The 20026-nt window shown below is 36.7% G+C and overlaps 2 protein-coding genes across 4 annotated transcripts; one reads left to right on the forward strand and one right to left on the reverse strand.

The window, feature by feature from the left end:
• Positions 1 to 914: 914 nt before the first annotated feature.
• On the forward strand, positions 915 to 5414 carry LOC110800820 (pentatricopeptide repeat-containing protein At5g67570, chloroplastic). Its single transcript, XM_022006143.2, has 9 exons — positions 915 to 1581; positions 1740 to 1931; positions 2313 to 2394; positions 2489 to 2680; positions 2761 to 2874; positions 3203 to 3296; positions 3379 to 3536; positions 3622 to 4050; positions 4579 to 5414. Exons 1-9 carry the CDS (start codon positions 1031 to 1033, stop codon positions 5278 to 5280), a joined length of 2514 nt encoding a protein of 837 aa, XP_021861835.1. The 5' UTR covers positions 915 to 1030; the 3' UTR covers positions 5281 to 5414.
• A 538-nt stretch (positions 5415 to 5952) lies between these two features.
• Positions 5953 to 19069, reverse strand: LOC110800819 (probable amino-acid acetyltransferase NAGS2, chloroplastic). Of its 3 annotated transcripts, XR_002536764.2 has the most exons (11): positions 14393 to 14969; positions 13923 to 14010; positions 13536 to 13744; positions 12746 to 12897; positions 11954 to 12362; positions 10933 to 11030; positions 9720 to 9831; positions 9419 to 9578; positions 8522 to 8594; positions 6354 to 6563; positions 5953 to 6272 (listed from the first exon to the last, which is right to left on the reverse strand). XR_002536764.2 is itself a non-coding variant. In XM_022006141.2 (10 exons), the coding sequence occupies exons 1-10, from the start codon at positions 18840 to 18842 to the stop codon at positions 6425 to 6427; spliced, it is 1863 nt and encodes a 620-aa protein (XP_021861833.2). In that variant the 5' UTR covers positions 18843 to 19069; the 3' UTR covers positions 5953 to 6424. The 3 variants fall into 3 exon arrangements, 2 of the variants coding, with proteins under 2 accessions (XP_021861833.2, XP_021861832.2); XM_022006141.2 differs by lacking the exon at positions 14393 to 14969 and adding an exon at positions 18420 to 19069 and having other exon boundaries at positions 5953 to 6563; XM_022006140.2 differs by having other exon boundaries at positions 5953 to 6563; positions 14393 to 14971.
• Positions 19070 to 20026: the final 957 nt, after the last annotated feature.

Genomic DNA, 20026 nt, shown 5'->3' on the forward strand with positions numbered 1-20026 from the left:
TAAGGAGAAGAAGCACTAGGAAACAGGACTTATACTTGAAACACAAGCAAGGAAAGAGGGCTGTGAGAGAATTAGGAAAACTGGTGTAAGAAAAGAAGTACCCACATACAAAAACAACCCAGTATTTATAGATGTGTCTAGGAGTATTAAGGAGCTCAAAAGTCACCCAGGCAAGGCAATTGACACAATTCATATACAAGGAAGGATCTAGAAAAACATAATTAAATTGTATCCAAAAAGTAATCATCACCCAAATTAAAACGAAACACAAACAAACAACCTGTAAGCATTGAAACAAAGCAAAAACCAGTAATAAATGACAGAAAAGAATCGAAAAGGCAAGGAAAAGCTTAGAGAAAAACTTCCCTGAGTAGATTTTCGAAAATAGGCGAAATCTTTCCATCTCTGCATTTGGATAATCGCTGCTATAAGTCCAAATAGGGCGGTGGGTTTGTATTAGTGGAGTGAAAACTTTAATTACCCCCCTTAAACCATCATTACTATTGCAGAACCCAAGATCTGGTGACTCAGCAAAGATCTCCACCCTTAAATCAGCGGTGCCTTGCTGATGAAGCCAAGATGAAGATCGGAAAGATGAGATCTGACCTCGATACCAACGAGGTGACAATCCATTACCCAAGAAGCCATAATTACCCCCTATTAAGGCTTGGTCTAAAGATTTTGAGGGGAATCTCATTCTGGAAATGGGACAAGGAGGAAGACGAACGATTTTACAAGGCAAAATCAAGATCAGAAGTTGAACTGAACTTGGAAAGGGGCTATACCCAATTAGGGTTTTCACTCTCTCTCTAGAAAACTTAGGTATCTCATATTTCTTTTTTTTCCTCATTTTCGTGTAGTAACATATATGACTTATATTGGTGGTATTTTTAAGCAATTTTGTATTTTGGTACTGACATATTATGTATTGGTACTCAAGATATTGTATTTGAGGTTTAGAAACCCTCCAAAAACCCTTCCGTTATGTGCCACTCTTTTTTAGCTCCTCATCCAATTTCGTCCTGAATAAATGGAGGCTTTCGCCGGAGCTCCGGCACTTCCAAGTTACAATTCCGTCGACCCACTCACCGAACAAATCAAACAAAGACTCCTCAAAAAGGGGGTTTTCCCAACCCCTAAAATCATCCACACCCTCCGCAAAAAACACCGCCAAAAATCCCTCCGCAAATCCCCACACGAACCCCTCACCCAATCCCAGAAAGAAACTTCATCCCATGAAGCTTACTTCCAAACCATATCTCAAGAATATAGAAGTTTCAACAAATCAATTGATTCTAAATCCAAGGGCTCCAATTTGGTGGGAAATCCATGGGAACCTTTAGGCAATGGAAAATTTAAGGAATTGGCAAGTGGGTATGAGAATTTTGGTGGAAAATTGAAGCCTGAGAAGTTGAGGGAACTGGGTTTGATTTTTGAAGAGAGAAAAGTTGAAACTTTATCTCCATTTCTGGACGATGATATTGAATTGGAAGATGGTATGTTCAAGGGTGAAAATGCAAGTGAGTCATTTGCTCAGCGTCGAGTTGATGAAGTTGAGGCTATTAGGATTCTGGTTAACAGGTTTATTGCTTAGCTTTAGATTAGGGATTTATGCATTTGATTTTATAAATTTTCGCTTTTGGTTAATGAATTGGTAGTGTTGCTTGATTTTAGATTAGGGGTTTTTGCATTTGAATTTTTTGGAATTTCTATTTTGGTTTAATGAATTGGTGGTGTAGGCTTAGTGCTCGTGAGATAACAATGAAGGATTGGAAGTTCACAAGGATGATGAAACAGTCGCAATTGCAGTTTACTGAAGATCAATTGCTTAAGCTTCTTGGAAGGCTCGGCGACCAGGGATGTTGGAGGCAGGCCATGGAGGTTGTGAGATGGATATATAGTAGAAAGGAGCATATACATTACAAAAGCAGGTATATTTTCTAAAATGTCTGTTTATATATGCTGCCATTGTTGGGATTTGTTGAGTTCGTTTTGGTTTTCCTATTAGTTGATGTTAAACTTCAGTAATTAGTAAGAATCACATGTTGTCTAACTGCTTTCTCTGAGCATTGATTTTGATATAGAATTAGAAATGATCTATCTAGTAATATTGATGAGGCTGGAGATGATGATGGAGTATGAGTTTTTGATTGATATAAGTTCTAAAATCTATATGGCTTTGTCCTTCTTTTCTGGGTGTCATAGGTTAGTGTATACCAAGCTATGATGGAGTATGAGTTTTTGATTGATTTGGACTTCTAATAAGTTCTAAAATCTATATGGTTTTGTCCTTCTTTTTCTGGGTGTCATAGGTTTGTGTATACCAAGCTTCTAGCAGTTCTTGGAAAGGCAAGGAAACCCCATGATGCTCTCAGAATTTACGAGCAAATGCGTGTAATGAGAATTTCATATTTTAGTTAGGGTTAAAAGTTTCATTACAAAGTTTTTATGGTAATTTGATGAGGTCTTTTACTTTTAAGTTCCTTAGGGGGATTGCCACATCTATCCAGACATGGCTGCTTACCATAGTATAGCTGTTACTCTTGGTCAAGCTGGGATGGTGAGGGAGCTCATGAGCATTATTGAGCGTATGAAGGAAAAGCCTTCTAAATATATAAAGAATGCGCGTTCCAAGAGCTGGAATCCCACCCTTCAACCTGATATAGTAGTATACAATTCTGTAAGAGGATCACTGTTAACTTTCCACTTAAAAGCTCTGGCTTGCTTTGTATGCATATTGAAAAAAACTGTAATCTGTAGGTACTGAATTCTTGTGTCCCGTCTCATCATTGGAAGGGGGTTTCATGGGTCTTTGAGCAATTGAGGAAGTCTGGGTTAAACGGTAATAGTGCTACATATGGTCTGGCAATGGAGGTATATAATTCTCTTCTTGTTTATGCTTAGATATTTTCAAATTACGGATCTGTTCTGTTCGACTTATTTTGACTTATTTCTGACAGATTAAGTTCAGATAAGTTCGAATAAGTTCAGTTAAGTTCGAATAAGTTCAGTTAAGTTCAGATAAGTTCGAATAAGTTCAGTTAAGTTATAAGTTCAGAAAAAGTAAGCTTTTTTTCAGACATTTCTACACACAAATAAGTTTATTTCAGACAAAATAAGAAGATAAAATAAGTTCAGACAAAATAAGTCGAATAGAACGGAGCCGTACATTGCTCAACCTTTGCTGATGCCTCTTTCATAGGTGATGCTACGTTCTTCTAAGTACGACCTGGTGCATGAGCTGTTTCAGAAAATGACAAAGAATGGCAAGTCTCCAAATGCTCTTACATACAAAGGTAGTTGATTGTCTTCCCAGTATCCATTCCATTCTTTTGGCAAGTAGCTTGGATGATGGGCTTACTCTTGGATTTATGTTAGTTCTTGTCAGAACGTTCTGGAAGGAAGGTAAAGTTGATGAAGCTGTGCATACAGTGAGGGACATGGAACAAAGGGGGATAAAGGGATCAGCTAGTGTGTATTATGAACTAGCTTGTTGTCTTTGCAACAAAGGAAGGTGGCAAGAAGCAATGATGGAGGTGAGTGCTATACGGATATGGCGATTTTTGTTGTACATTCTTCTTTTCTTGAGATAATTTTAAACTCCTGAATTAAAATTGGCAGATTCAGAAATTGAGAAAACTGCAGCTTTCAAAACCATTGGCTGTGACTTTCACTGGCATGATCATGTCTTCTATGGACGGTGGATGTATTGATGATTGCGTATCTATTTTTGATCACATGCTAGATCATTGTCCTCCAAACATTGGAACTGTAAACGCCATGCTAAAGGTTTATGGGAGAAATGATATGTTCTTGAAGGTTAAGGACTTGTTTGAGAAAGTGAAAGACGGATACAAAGCTTTCTTGGGTGACGGTGACTCTCCTCTAATCCCAGATTTGTACACGTATGGAGCAGTGCTTGAAGCATCAGCCTACGCACAACAATGGGAGTACTTTGAGTATGTTTACAAGGAAATGTGTTTTTCAGGACACCAGATTGATCAGGGAAAACATGCAGCACTCCTTGTTGAGGCATCGAAAGCAGGGAAGGTAAAACAAGCGGATACTTCAAGAATTCGAATGTTGTAGTCTTTATTTCGATAAGGATAAATTGTTTTTTATCATCTAAAAAAAATCGAAATTTTGGTTTTTACCACCTAAAAACTAAAACTTGTATTTTACCACCTAGAAATAATAATTAAATCTTGTTTTTTACCACATAAAAAATGGAACATAGATGAAAATGCTGTGGTGGGCCACAATAATGGTGATATTTCTGATACTTTATCTTCTTCCACGATTTCATGATTTAACTCCCTTATCTTTCATGAATTCACATAATTTCCCTCCCGAGGCTGTTAAAATTGATAAAATTCAATGGTAGTAAAGAACCGAGGGTGAAGAGTTAAGAAAATCCCGACATAAAGGTTTCATCTGTTGTTTTTCCGTTTTAAGGTGGTAAAAAACAAGTTTTAGAATACAAGTTTTAATTTTTCAGGTGGTAAAAAACAGTTTATCCTTTCGATAATGTCTTTGTCCAACAGGTTTTCTTTATCAACATTTTTATTCCTTGTGCAGTGGCATTTATTGGAGCATGCCTTTGAAACAACCCTGGAGACTGGAGAAATCCCACATCAGATGCTGTTCACTGAAATGGTCTGCCAGGCAATGTTTCAGGATGATTATGGAAAAGCTGCTAAACTTATCAACTCAATGGCTCATGCTCCATTTCAATTGAATGAGAAGGATTGGACCGAGCTTTTTGAAAAGAACAAGGATAGGATAAGTGATGAACACCTTAAGAAATTATCCATTACGCTTTGTGAAAGTGAGTTGTCTAATGAATCCACGGCCTCTGAACTGCTTAAAGCTTTGCATTCTATTTGTAGAAAGAATACACTATCTATTGCTGGACATCAAGAACTGCTGAATGAAGGTTTCAACCCAGATAAGTTAATTGTTGGCCAATCTAATGATGGAAAACGCGGTATGAAGGCGTATAATGCTGTTTGTTCAGATTATGATTCTGATCAAGATGATGAAGTGAGCTCGTTTAACAAGTCATCTAGCTTTGTTGAGATGGCTTCTGATGAAGCTGCTTGTGTGCATTCACATAGTCTAGATGATTCTGACGAAATGGTACCGTTTGATGATTCTGATTCTGATTCTGAAGACAGTTATTTAGATGATGATCCCGAGTTACCCTCAGCAGATGAAATTTTGCAATCTTGGAAGAAATTAAGGACAAAGGATTCCACAAGTTCCCTTCTAGAGTTTTAGTTTAAGTTTTTACTTTTCTACCGGATAATGATCTCAATGGTTTACCTTCTGTATATACTGTATTGCTGTGTGGGATATTCGGCAAGTGATATAAACCAATGTTAAATGTTCATAATCAGCACCAATTTTCTGCATATTTCCCCTTCCATTAAATTATCCAACTAGGTGTATGTAAAGATGGCTGGGCCGGCCTAGCACAAAAAAAAAAACAGGGCCCAAAGTCGTGGGATGTGGGATGGGCCGTACATTTTTGAAAGATCATGCACGGCCCGACATGATAAAACATGTTAAATGTAGTGATATTAAGGCTTAGGCACGAAGGTCCGGCACGAGGGTACATGGTTTTTGGTCATGCATGGACCGCTGTTTAAAAAAATTTGGCCCAGCCTGAAACAAATGAGCTTAGCATGGACCTAGCCTATTTACGCCGACGACACATGGACTTGACACGACCCACAACCATCATATTAGTATTCGCCACATGCATCATATGCACTTTTGTCAATATGTGCTGCACACTCCATAATCTATAGTCTTGATCTCAAATTAAATTATGCATCAATACCTACAAGTCTACAACAACGTGCCAATATGCTATCACACAAACCGGAGCATGAAGTGCACACAATTGAGCCTTGAGGTGGCACCTGAGTGCAAATAATACAAGGGAAACAATGGGAATCTTTTTGTGTTTTATTGATTTTTTTTCCCCACAATCACCACAAGTCACAGCACTACTCTCTGAATCAAAGTTCTTTCAAAAGACCATGTTTTGCATTCATAACATTGTTAAGAAAACAAAAGAGGGTCTTTTCTCAAGGGTTTACAAGCAAGTCCTCCAAATACACTTGTGGAGATTTATTCAATTCCATCCAAGTATAAAACCTTATATGCACAAGTCTAACTACATAGCATCTTCACATGTACAAATACTCTTATTCACATCATCATCTTCATCATCATCATCGTCGTCATCATCAGCAGAATTAAAGCTGATAAAAAAAACCCTGCATTATGCAGGATAGACCGCGTACTTAAATCTGATCTGTTCTACAAAATTGCACTTGAACTACCTTTGAGGAAGTTAGTCCAAACTTGCATCTTCAGAAGCATCACTAACAAGGAAGATACAACCCTTTTAGTATCACCTAACAGCTATCCCACTCCTGTCTGGAACCAACCTTTTCATGTAGTATTTGGAGTTGCGGGATAAGTTGATCCTTCTCCTTCTTTTTTCTGGTAAGCAATCAATGGTGCACTCTGAAAATCCACGCCTCACAAACCTGCAATAATCTTGCATAAGCATATATAAAAAGGGAAACGCCTATTGATAATGAATCATACAATTCCCTTATACAAACATGTTTAGATATCTTCTGCTAAGTCCCTTTTTGAGAAAAATGCAAAAGTACTCATTTAACTTCAGTAAAAAATTGCAACTTGGCGCCTTTCTTTTGATGGAATAGGAAATAACCAAATTGATACTGTAGTGACAAAATAATCCCTTTGATTCCACAAATTGCAATAATTATGTAAAACACCAGATATTCCTGTGCCTAATTGATTTCCCACAAATAATCTAAAAATCATGTGTCCAGTTTATCCTAAAATGTAAATTCTAGCCTTATGTATTCATTTTTCCCGAAAAGATAAGAACATGCATATAGAATAAAGTTTCAGTTTAAAACGCAAAGATTTGAAACAAATCCTGCAAAAACTAAATAGTCCATTGTCTGGATAGCTAAAACTACGGAGTATATATATGCAACTCAGCCAACTCATGAGACAATGTGATGATGCTATGCATGTATCTATAACCTCTGCAGGCAGGCAGGCAGCAAACACTCATAAGGGTCTGGAATAGGAAAGGGAAAACATAGACAAGTACTAAACAACAACAACAACAACAACAAAGCCTTATTCCCAAAATGATTTGGGGTCGGCTAACATGAATCGTCGTAGGAGATCGTTATTGTCACCAATCAAACAAAAAAGGAGCAAGAAGTAATAAGAAAAACAAGGGAGAGAAAGTGGAATTAATGAAAGTAAGATAATTAGATAAGAGAAAAATGTATATATATTATAGAATATATTGTAAGAGATAATAAAAAATAAGTAAAGTTTAAAATAAATGAATAAGTAAAATAAGTATATTTTAAAATAGCATGTAAATTAAAAAAATTAAAAGAATTTTAAAAATAAAATAAAAAGAATAAAAAATAAAAAATAAAATAAAAATAAAAATAGAAAGAAACAAAAACATGAAAACTGTATAAATCAACTGAAGTCATCAATGCATATTCTCTCCCTCCACTCTGTCCTATCCAACGCCATATTTTCCTCAATCCCAAGAAAGCTCATATCGTGCTCAATCACCTTCCTCCAAGGTTTCTTAGGTCTTCCCCTACCCCTTGCAATTCTATCACTTTGCCACCCTTCTATCCTCCTAACCGGGGCATCACTTGGTCTTCTGCTCACATGTCCAAACCATCTTAAACGATTTTCCATCATCTTAAACTCAATCGGTGCAACCCCTACTTTCTTCCTAATAATCTCATTCCTCAAACGATCCTTTCTTGTATGCCCACACATCCAACGTAACATGCGCATCTCCGCCACATTCATCTTGTGCACGTGACAATGTTTCACTGCCCAACATTCTGTGCCGTATAACAAAGCCGGTCGAATTTCCGTGCGGTAAAATTTTCCCTTCAATCTTTGGGGCATGCCTAAATCACATAGGAACCCCGTGGCACCTTTCCACTTCAACCAACCTGCTTTGATTCTATGGGCCACATCGCCATCCAATTCTCCATCCTATAGACAAGTACTAAAGACAGAGAAAATTCTAAGACTGGCACTTAAAGGAGTCTGGTCTCGGAAGAGACAGTGACATTGCGTGGATGTTCTACTAGAAGCTTGGAAGCTGTGCATATAGAGTTTATTGTCACAGCATAATCAGATGCAAAGCCTAGGTCATGAGGCAATGATGTTTCGGACTATCAGAAGTTACTTTCTTATCTAAGTAATATCCCCCAAAAGATTTTTTGCATAGGCGTAGAATGACAAACCACAAAAAAGCAGATGATTTAGTATTCAAGCAGAGGCGTCTTAAGGACCTGAGACTGAGGCAATTTAAAACTAGCATGAAGTTGGAAATATGACATCTTTACAGTCTTGAACTTTCATTCTAAAACTGAGTAGATTGTGCACCCTTTGAATAAAAGGATGGCAAACTTACCAGTCTGCGGTGCGTGTAGTTAGTAGAAAAAGCATTTCTAATCCAAGGGAAGATGCTTTCTTCTCAATATAATCTGCAGTTTAACACCAGAAAAAGAATTATCAATTTAAAAATTGAGAGTAACCAATTTGATAAATTTAGAAGATACGGAGTAGATGATTAATCATATATCACCCGTTCCATCACCACCACCCCAAATTAGAGCACGGACACATGAACACGAAGTTCATTGTGCATCAAAAGAACACAAGTGCATATGTGAAAGAACAACTACCCCATATCTATCTCCCTGCTGACAAGGTTTGTCCGAAAATGTATGTAGCTTTACTGATAACCAAGTAACCAGTCTAGACTAGTCGTAAAGGTCGTACCCAGTGTACTAGACTCCCGCTATTTAGCGCAGGGTCTAGGGAAGGTCCAAATGTACGCAACCTTGCCCTTATTTTAGTAAAGAGGTTGTTTCCATATGTATGTAGCTTTACTGCTAACCAACTAACCAGTCTAGACTAGTAAGTAGATCAAATCGGAAGGATCACCAAAAAGACACTCTTGAAAGAAAAAGGTGAAGAAAAGTAGTCAAATAGATACATGTGATATGTCGGGTTTAAGCGTACACCCTTGGTCCTGAAAAAGGTCATGCTTCTTACTTAACATCCCAACATATTTGCCCAATTTCCTTTCATTAATTGTCTTCACTTTCTCATATGGCCTTTCTGAAGGCTTTATCATACATGTTTTACATTGAAAAATCAAACCTTAATCTGCAGTTCATGGATAAGTTAACACGAAAGTGCTTTTCTTCCAAGAGTAGCATATGTCTGAGTGTAGAGCACATAGTTTGACAGACAGTATTGCTACAAAATGCATGCATGATTTTTCCAACTGTCCTTGACATACCTAGTAGTTTGTCACCCTGTCCTTGTCCTCGGCATTCAGGAGAAACAGCGATGGCAGCAACTTCCCCACACCTGTCCTCAAAGAATGGATATAGGGCAGAACAAGCAATTATCTGACCTTCTCTTTCCACAACGATGAACGAATTAATTGCGGCAAGTAACTATAGCCAAAAAGCAAGCAAACATGTGCAAATTAATCACAGATCAAAGAGAAGGAGGCCAAAATAGCTTCACTGTAAGTCTGTATTGTGATTCATGAAAAAAGCAAGAACTGGAACGATCTAAAAATGAGAATAACAGACCTCTTCATCAGTCCGCCGAATCAATGTCCCAGACTCTTCTAAAGGTTGGAGTAACTGTCTTATTCCATCAAGGTCAGCCTCCCTAGCCATACGTGTTCCCTCATAAACATCACTGTAAAGAGAAGATACGATGAGTACGCACAAAACTAGAAGCTGATCATTGTAAAGAATGTCCATGACTAATTTTAGCTCTACTTCAACTGAAACTTCAGCAAAAAGATGTTTAGATGGGGTCCAGGGAGGTGAGGATGACTTAGGGGTAATTTCCTATATCTGGTGGCTGGCGCTCACTGTGACACAGATAACTAAGGTCTAAGGTCCTTTTCCAACATCAGGCCATGGGTTTCACCATTTCAGGGGCTTGGGATTTTGGGGAACAAAGTCAAAACCACATCCTTTAGGGAATTTGGTCAATGACTAAATGAAAACCACGAAACAGCAAGATATTCAAGCTTTCTGTAATACTAATAACCAAGAAAAGCTCCAGCACACATTTTTTATTACACTTTAGTATGCAAAGCAAGCTAAGAAAATTTACTTCTACTATATGATGGTAATCTCCATCCCCAAAGCGCACAAGAACAGTTGGCAACTACGTATTCACCATTATTTAGAACTGTGATTCAATTGCTTTTATGATTCTCAGTCATATTACTGTACTTAAACCTATTATTTTACAACTAATTTTTTTCCTTTTTGTTTTTGAAAGCTCATAGTATTATTCAGATGCATTGCTTCTATATGTTTTAAAACACATAATTATAAAAAATCAAAATCAAGAACGACAGATGTCGGCCTTTGTTCCCAAGAAGCAAAAGAGTTATGGAGTATCAACAACTTCTCCTAATGTCACACAATTATATGTATTATGATAAAGGTTTAGGGAGTATCAACAATTTCTCCCAATGTCACACAATCTTATATATTATGATAAAGGTTTAAAATCAAATTCACATCAGACATCTGGCCACACAGTTTTTAAAGTATGATCTGTTTCAAAACAAATTTTTTCTCCCAAACGAAAAAGGGCTAGATAGGAAAAACCCGAGCCCCCAGGGAAAAATCCCTTTCATCCATTCCCCCTTCCCCCCACCTCACAAATAAAATATCCCCAGCAGACGCAGAGAAGAACAAGAAAAGGAAAAACCAACTCCCAAAAAAAAAAAATTAACACACTTCTCATATATGCCCCCAACAAAAAGATAGCATATACCTTGCTACCATTGTCCCCACTCCATCTCTCTGGAACAATTCTAACAAAAGAACTCCACCAGTTGTCCCATCCAATAGATGAACTCTTTGGACACCACCCTGTAATGCACAGACCATATACAAGTAAAATAAATAGATCAGAAGTTTCATAACTAATATGATCACCACTATCACTGAATTAGTTAGAAAGTCAAACAAAGCCGGAAACAAAATTCAGGACAGGAATGGCATGCTGTGACAGGTACATTGTCACAGGAGAAACAAGTGAAATTATAATTAAACAGGTTAATATTCACCAAACTTCAGGCTATCTTCCCACCTCTTTTTCTGGGGCAGGTTATTGGGGGAAAGAGGGGGGGGGGGTTCACATTCAAGTTTAATACTAGATTCCTTGACGCAGAAGAATTTTGTTTGTGTAGTGTAGCAATCCAAAGATCCAAACCTTATTCTTAACAAATTTCTGGAACCAGACAACAGTTTCATTCAAACTACTCTGTATATATCACCACAAATACCAAAGGGCTTACATGGGTGCCGAAAAGGGAAAATTTAACCACGTCTTGACTGTATTCTAAAATATAACAAGTAAAAGCAAACGACACAAAGTGAACTAACGAGAAACTGTTCCACTATATGTTTAGATATCATGTCCAGTCAGCAGTGTTCAACGCTGCAAATAATGTGGATACATCAATAACAGAGTTCAGTCTACATGGAAACTATTTCATCATTATATCACTCAAGCTCGTCTTAGTCAATATGAGGACACACTAATGACAGTTGACTTTTCTTTATGGAACCCATAATATACCTAAGCCACACGGAGTTAATTTATAACACGAGAATAATAATGGATCAGCCGGGGATCTACCATCAGAAAAACCTTACCAGAACCAAGATGTCAAAACACAAAAGACAAAGACAATAGGATTGGTAGTGAGTCCTAGTGGGTTAACCTTGTGCATCAATGAAAAAAGTAAATGGAAAAGGAGAAATTAGCCTAAGATATTAACAGAACTTACTTTGCATACAAAAGCTGCAGCAGCCAATTCTGAAAGGTAACCATTTAGCCTACTGAGTCTCTCTTGACCACCTATAGCAAAACCCTGTTCGCCATACCATAACCCATTTCCATTGTCAAAACCAAGACCATTCTGAAATGTTGCATTAGTATCCCCATTCAACAGTGATGGGATGGTATCAGTAAGTTGATACTGCTCCTGGGTTTTGAGATCTTCCTGACTAACAGCCTCCACATAGTTAGCAGCAACCTCACTTTGCTTAGCTCGTTGACGAATAAGCTTGTCTGCGTCGTGAAGGCTAAGGTAGCGAATAAGACGTCCAGAGTCATCCAAAATAGGCCCATCAATTATGCAAATAAGCTTCTCGGCATTAAGAGCCAAGGCACAAGCAGTAGCGACCTCATACGTACTGTAAAAATAGGAAAGGAAAAAGGAAACTATCAATTACTTAGTTATGTTGTTTATGCCAGCTAAACAGGACCCTGTAAAAAGTTATGTCCTAAAGTGGGTAGAAGTCAGCATCCTAATCAAAGAAATTAAACCACATAAAACATAAACACAAAAGGTGAACTGAAAACACAGCATAACACCGCAATTATTCATTATTTTTGTAACTTTTGCCATCAAGTTCACACAAAAGGTGAACTTGATGGCAAAAGTTGATGATTGCTGAATGACATAAATTAGATCGTGTTATCAAAGATGTACATACATTTCAGCATGTTTCATCGAGTTAGGACAACCCAAAAATGTACGGGAAATGAAACAGAAACCAAGGTTTATATAGCATACTTGCAATTTAGCACTTCTCCAGAGCTGGAATAACCCAAATTACTTAGTTGCACTATACACCCTGCATCAAGCCTCTCACGTATGCGAGCAACATCTACTTTCTTGACTTCTCCAGTTGCCCCGTAATCAATACCCTTCACAACTCCTCTTCTCTACAATAAATTAACAAATTATTTTAAAAAAAAGCTGCAGAACTACAAAAAACTGTAAATTTTAATGAACAGTGAAACTACAAAATACAGTATGATTCACTTTGCAGAAGTGATTTTAAGGCACATAGGGTAGGTAGTAGCCGTAGAGCTCCTTCCGTCCCACTAAGATTTCCCCATAGTGAGAATTCATTTTTTAAGACTTGGTTGAATTTCGGCATGTTGAGTTGTTGGTTTGTCATTTTCCTATCTTTTATCTCTATCTCTCTTTTGCCTAAAAGGGTATGGGGAAAACTCAATGGGACACCTATAAAAGGAAACTGCGCAATCTTAACGGGATGGAGGGAGTAATATTACAAGGAAAGTACCACAGGGTCATGCCCTAACTCCTAAGCATGTGTTTTCTTCATAAACTTCCTTACCATTCAATACAACCTCTTAGGGATGAAATTGCATTACCATGGACATTTCATGCAAATGACAAACTCATTACCATTTCTGCCAGTATTTATTACCTTCTGCCAAACAATCATTCTGAAATTGTGCATTACATGTTTAAAAAAACTCTCAGCCCATGCCAAATGAACCCTCACAGCGGCACAGCCAGGATGTGAAAAGTTGTATTGGTTCAACGTTCTTACCTTGGCTGCCAGAAAGTTTCCACTCGCAACACTTACACCAACATCATGCCATCGACTGTTTTCCCCATGTCTGCGTATATTACACAAAGAAGGTCCAGCAGCAAGTTTTGCTTCTATCATTATACGTGTTCTTCCAGCTGCTTCCATAGCTGCCTCAAGGGAATCAGAGTCGGTAATTCTATATGGCCCAACATACCTAGCCTTGCTTCCTGCAAGAATACATTGCCAAGCCGTCTTTTAATATTTTAAGCTCAATGTATAGTCTCAATAAACCCCACACAAAAGGAATTGCAATCATTTGATTCGACCTCCAATAAATATGCAGTGAAGATATGACATGCTACTTCTATGACTATCAATATGGGAAGCTCATAAGTTTTCACAAACCTCTCTCAGCCAAAAGCTTATCAATGTGCACATGGGTACCAGGAACAATCACAAATTTGATCCCTAATCCATGGAGTAGAGAAATGTCCTGCAACAAAAGTATGTTTAATTATCACAAAAGGAGATTGATACTTGGTACACCTCTCTTAGCACATTCGTGCACTTGAAAGAAATGGAGAATTCAGCCCAAGGTTGTATAATAAAAGAAGCAATTCAAGGGTAATTTTACAAACAAATCAGAAATTTGAACTTCTTACAACAGTATAAATTTGAAACTACAATTGATTAAACATCCAGAAATAATGATACTTGATACAGCACTCAGCACAAATTCGAAAACCCAGCAACAATTTCCTAAAACAATTAAATTCAATCAAGCAATACAGCAAAAATAAATCAAATAATGTACAAATAATTATGAGCAGCAAAATAAACACAAAATAATAAGAAAAGGAAATAGGAAGGCGTGCCTTCAAGAGAGGGTCTAAGAAATCACTAGCAACAATCTCACCGGAGATGATAATCACAAAAGTACCATCTCTATGTGCCCTAAAATACGGCCAAGCTTCTCGAAACCACCCTACAAACAGCTCTTCCTTCATCATGGATGCCGCCGCCAACCCACCTCTTTCTCTCTCCTCCCCTTCTTCTCCCCACTCTGTATCGTTAGACACTTGACATTTCACTGATTTCTCGTATTCTCCACCGCCGCTGCCGCCAACACCGCTGCCGACAGAAATTGCAGAAAGGGGCTTAATTGCTTCGAATGAGGAGCCGTTGTCGGTGAAGCTGAAGGTCCAACGTGTCCTGTTTGCTGGGGTGGTGTTGTTGATGGTTGTAGTTAAAGAAGCAATCTTTGTTTGAATTTTTGGGAGGAATATGTGCGGATTGGTATAAGAAATAGCCATTTTTTGAGAGGTTTGAATTCAAAAAGGTTGAGAAATTTAGCAGGCTAATAAGGTTAATGGTGATTTCATGCTTGTTACGCAGACCAGGAGGCGGGAGGGAATAAGTCAAGAAACGAGTTGCTAAAATTGCCAAAACCTTATTCCACAAAATTTATAGTCTACCAACCACCATTCCTTTCTTATATTAACCGTCGTTGAGCTTCCGTTTTATTCTTTACTGAGTATTTTTGATAAATAATTAATGTAGGTAAATAATATTTCGTACTTTAATTTTTACTAGAGTTTTAGCCCGTGTAATGCACGGATTCTATTAAATTTTTAAGTTAAACTGACACTTCTTTACATACTAACTGATATATTTATATAATAGATTAGATTATTTTTTATTTTGGATTTATTTTTTAATTATTAGAGTGTTTGATTTAATGTTTGATTTTGGATTGAATTTTATTTTAGATTGGTGTTTGATTTTGGATGAATTTTATTTTAGTTTTTTTTTGGATTATTTGAGTGTTTGGTTTTGGATGGAGTTGTATATATTAGTAATTAATTAATTAATAAAAATATCTACGTGACACCTAATTATCTACGTGACACTCGATTTTTTTTAATTAAAAAAAATAATTAGAAATCTTACTTTTCATTGTCCGCACAATAATAATCCAAGGGGGCGCTCTAATATTTCAGCAAATTGCCACATTGGAAAAGTGTAAGAGATTTGATGCCCCAGCGGAAAAGCGTGAGACATTTCATGGCTAAATGAAGAGTTAAGGAAACATTTGGGTTCTAACTTTTGAGTTTTTTCACCTATTGGGGTCTAAGTTTGTTCTTTCACATTTTCAGGTCTAGCCTTTAGTTTTCAAGTAATTTAACTAAGCCTTAACTTATCCTTAACCACACATTAAATAAAAATAATGAAAAATTATTTTAATTGCCAAAAGAAGGTAAAATATTAAATATAATATTTAGAACACAATTTAACTGTCAATTCCCCTCAATAATTAGATGGATATCGGTCTGTGCTGAAGAGGAGGCTTGTACGTAGAGATGGGTATCGGTCTCCCACTCTCCCGACGCACGAGCTGTCCGAGCTCCACATAGAACTGGCCCGATATGGTACAAGCCCGTTATAAGGCGGCATGACACGAGGGGCATGACGATAGGTTAAGGCATTCGTGGTCATTATTTTAAATTTTTGGCAGGAGCACGACAGACTGGCCCACACATTTATAACCAATTGTCAAAACTATATTAAAATTAGCAAGGGAGTCCGTTGGCACGATCTGTCCCGACACGTGGGTCAGACATTATATGAGTCTCATTTATAAAAGAGAGATACAAGCGGAACACGACTTTTACTTAGCCCATTTCTGACATGTGGGTCTACCATGTCCATCAAGTAAGGTTTATTAAAATACCCACGCTAAACATGTGACAAAGTTGCCAGGGTAGCATGTGGATACATTAGCCGGATATTTGGTGAATAACAAGATGCTACACTCGGTTAAAATTGGAAAAATATGTACGAATAGGTTACAAATTCAAATTTCTCATCTCCCTTTCTAATTAAAAATAGAAATAAGATGGTGCTCTTCGAGCTCTGCCCAGTCAATCTCCATGATTAGCGAGTGAAACATATCAAGGGGTATTTCCGTAAATAAATTATCAAAATATACAATCTGTATAATTTAAATATCGGGTTTTTCATGAAATGCCCCTGAGGTTTAACGAAATGCACCAAATACACTCGCGTGTTTCAAATTACATAATATACCCCTATTTAAACTTATTTGAACCAAATGCCCTTAGACTTAACGGAAGTCTAACACCGTTAGTCATTAGTTTGAATTATCCCTTAATCAACCTAATTGATTAATAATTAACCCCTAATTAATAATTTACTCCATTATGCATTTTCTTTAATTTAATTTTTTTTTCTCTTTTTTCTTTATTTTCACTCACCCCCTTCCTTCTCTTCTGGTTCAACAAGCTCAACAACAATCCATCCCCTTCCCTCCTGGTTCCACCACCATCGACCACCGACTTCCGTCCCACCGACCACCGACTTCCGCCCCACCGACCTCCGCCCCACCGACCTCCGCCCACACCACCACCGAGCTCCGCTTCAATCTAACTCCCGTACAAAAAATCTTCAATCTAAATTCTCATTTTTTTCCCCAAATTGTCTCAATTCGATTTCTAGAAATGCGAATTATATGTTGGTGGAAGTATAGGACAGCAGCACATAGAATTAGAGAAGAGAAGAGGAAAAAGTTAATTTTGTAGCTAGAATTTCAGTTTTTCGTTCTTCAGTTTTCTTCTTCTTCTTCTTCGTTTTTCCTTGCCTTCTTTCTGGATTTTTTTTTTGTTTTGATTCTGTTCGCACATAGCAGCAGCAACATCGTAATTATGAGATATAGCAGCAGCGATTAGTAGAGATTAGAGAACCTAGTAATTCTATTTTGGTTTTTAGATTTTCGATTATAGGATTAGAATTCAGAAATTTCGAATTCATTTTCTATTGTTCTTGAGTCTGTTCTTCAATTTCCATAAATTGTGTTACGAATGGGATTTTAGCCACGGCTTTACCATCGAACAATGAATTGAGCAATCCAAAAACCATGAAGAGAACGAGCACAACGACGACACTGGATTTGAACTTGAAGAGTGAGAGATCTTGGCTTGCGTCTTTAAGGCTGGTTTCGACTTCTTCTTGGTTTTTGTTCTTGAAGATTGAATCTGGGTTTTCAAGGTTTCAATTTTTTGAGGATTTGTCAATGGATGAGGATTTAAGGGATTTTCAAATTCAGTTTCTAATGGTGTTGAGATTCTCGAACCAGAAGAGAAGGAATAGGTGATTGAAAAGAGGAAAAAAAATTTAAAGAAAATGAAAAATGGAGTTAATTAGTTAATTATTAATTAATTAAGTTAATTAAGGGCTAATTCGAACTAATGACTAACGGTGTTAGACTTCCGTTAAGTCTAGGGGCATTTGGTGCAAATAAGTTTAAATAGGGGTATATTATGTAATTTGAAACACGCGAGTGTATTTGGTGCATTTCGTTAAACCTCGTGGGCATTTCATGAAAAAACCGTTTAAATATTCAATCTCTTTTTGTATTTTTATGTATATTTTTAAGATATCAAATATATTGTACATAGCAATTTTTAGTTTGTATATTTTTTTCATAATGTCACTTGATATGCCAATCAAGGGATTGTTTTGAAATTTCTCGATAATCCTCTGTTCCTAAATGATCTTCTCATACATATCCCTTTTACACACTTATCACTTGACATTTTATATTTGTTTATATTTTTAATTTCGTGTTATTAAAATTATAAAGTATACATTGAAACGAATCAAATGACTATGTTTTTCATTACGTACTGGAAATAATTCAAAACATTCATTTTATTATGAATAGTGTAAAAATTCCGAATGAAAAGAACATTAAAGAACCTAGCTAGTCATTAAGGACGGGAGGAAGTATGTTAATCAATTAATAATCAGTTAATGATGGATTAGCAAGAGAGTAATTAAGGTGCAAAAGTGCAAAGAGAATTAAGAGAGAGAGAGAGTGTGTACCTCAAGGACAGGGTGGAGAAGAATTGGAGAATCCACAACGAAACCAGAGACGATAACAACAAAGGTAGAACCTCTATATGCATCCAAGTACGGCCGAGCTTCCCTCATCATTTTAACAAACCCTAGCTTCTGCGAATTCCCCTCTTCTTCTCTAATTTCAACTACTAATTGATGCTCATCATCATTATTAACAATTTTGTTGCTGCTACTGCTACTGATTGTCAGAGGAACATTACCGAAACAACAACAACAATGTAGTCGTCTTCGTCGAAGTGATGAGGAGGATTCGATTCCCAGTAAAGGTGTAATTGAAGTGTTCTTCGCAAACCCGAACTTAACTACACCTGCTGCTGACATTGCTGGAGCTGTGACCTGATTGTTCTTAATCATAGTTTTGGGGAATAATACTGAAGTGGTAAACATAAATGGCGACTGGTTTGAGATTATTGAGGGAGATTACAGGAGTTGCTAATTAAATTGACGGTACGGACATTTTCGTACAACTTGAGCAAATGCAGAGAGGAAATTGGGGAGAAGAGTGGGAATGTGTCTTGAATTGGCTAAATGTCTTTGGAAAAATTTGTTTTATGTATTTTAAATTGAGTGTTTTTTTTGGTTGAGTTATGATATTTTTACTACTAAATTTATCAATGTACCCCATCTTTACATAAAAAACAAACCTCTATTATTCCAAATACAGTCACTTTATATTTTCTGAAGTACTCCCTCCGTACTCAATTGTTTATTCTTAAACTACTTTCTACTCCCTCCATTCTTAATAGATCATTTTTTTTGACTTTTTACGGTTTTTAAAACACGATTTAAAACGTAAATATCTCTAATTTTACATCCGCACAAATTATAAAAAGTTAATTTCTAAAAATTATATTATTTTTTATAAGCTAATGTAAATTAATGGTCAAAGTTTTTAAAGTTTAACCCTAAAAATTGCAACGGCTGTCTCTCAGAAACGGAGGGAGTACTTTGTTAAGTGAGAAGAGATGGGATCAAATATATCTTGTACGAGAGTAAAGAGACGGTCCTTGACTCCTTGTGATCAATTTTAAGTACATTGTATGTGGACAATTTTTGAAGACAGACTAAGCTAATAAATGGAGCAAATAAAAAAGAACCGAGGGTGTACCTAGAACTAGACATGTTAAAAATCGATCCGAATCAGATCTGAAATACTGGTCTTGAACAAGATTTTGTGACCTATAATCCGATTTTATACGAACTCGAACAATCCGAAAATTAATAGGACAAAATCCGACCGAACCCCTTTTTGACCCGACCGATTGAAAATCATTGTATTTATAGTAATAAATGAGATCATGAGGAATTTTAAGCATAATAAACACGTTTTTTTTATTATTATTATTGTTTGGTGTAATATGATATTTTACGCCATTTTATGGTTGAATTTGTCTAAATATGAACTTGTGAAGGAAAATTTGTAATTTCCCGTATTTGATATATTTATTACCTAAATTAATGAAAATATAATACGTGTTTTAAAATCTCTCAACCCATTAGGTCAACCTAAACCCAAAAGTTCTGGATGTTGAACAAACATTTGTAAACCCAAACCCAAAAGTGACCTACCC

Source organism: Spinacia oleracea, chromosome 3, assembly GCF_020520425.1.
Source record: "Spinacia oleracea cultivar Varoflay chromosome 3, BTI_SOV_V1, whole genome shotgun sequence".
NCBI classification, from domain to species: Eukaryota; Viridiplantae; Streptophyta; class Magnoliopsida; order Caryophyllales; family Amaranthaceae; genus Spinacia; species Spinacia oleracea.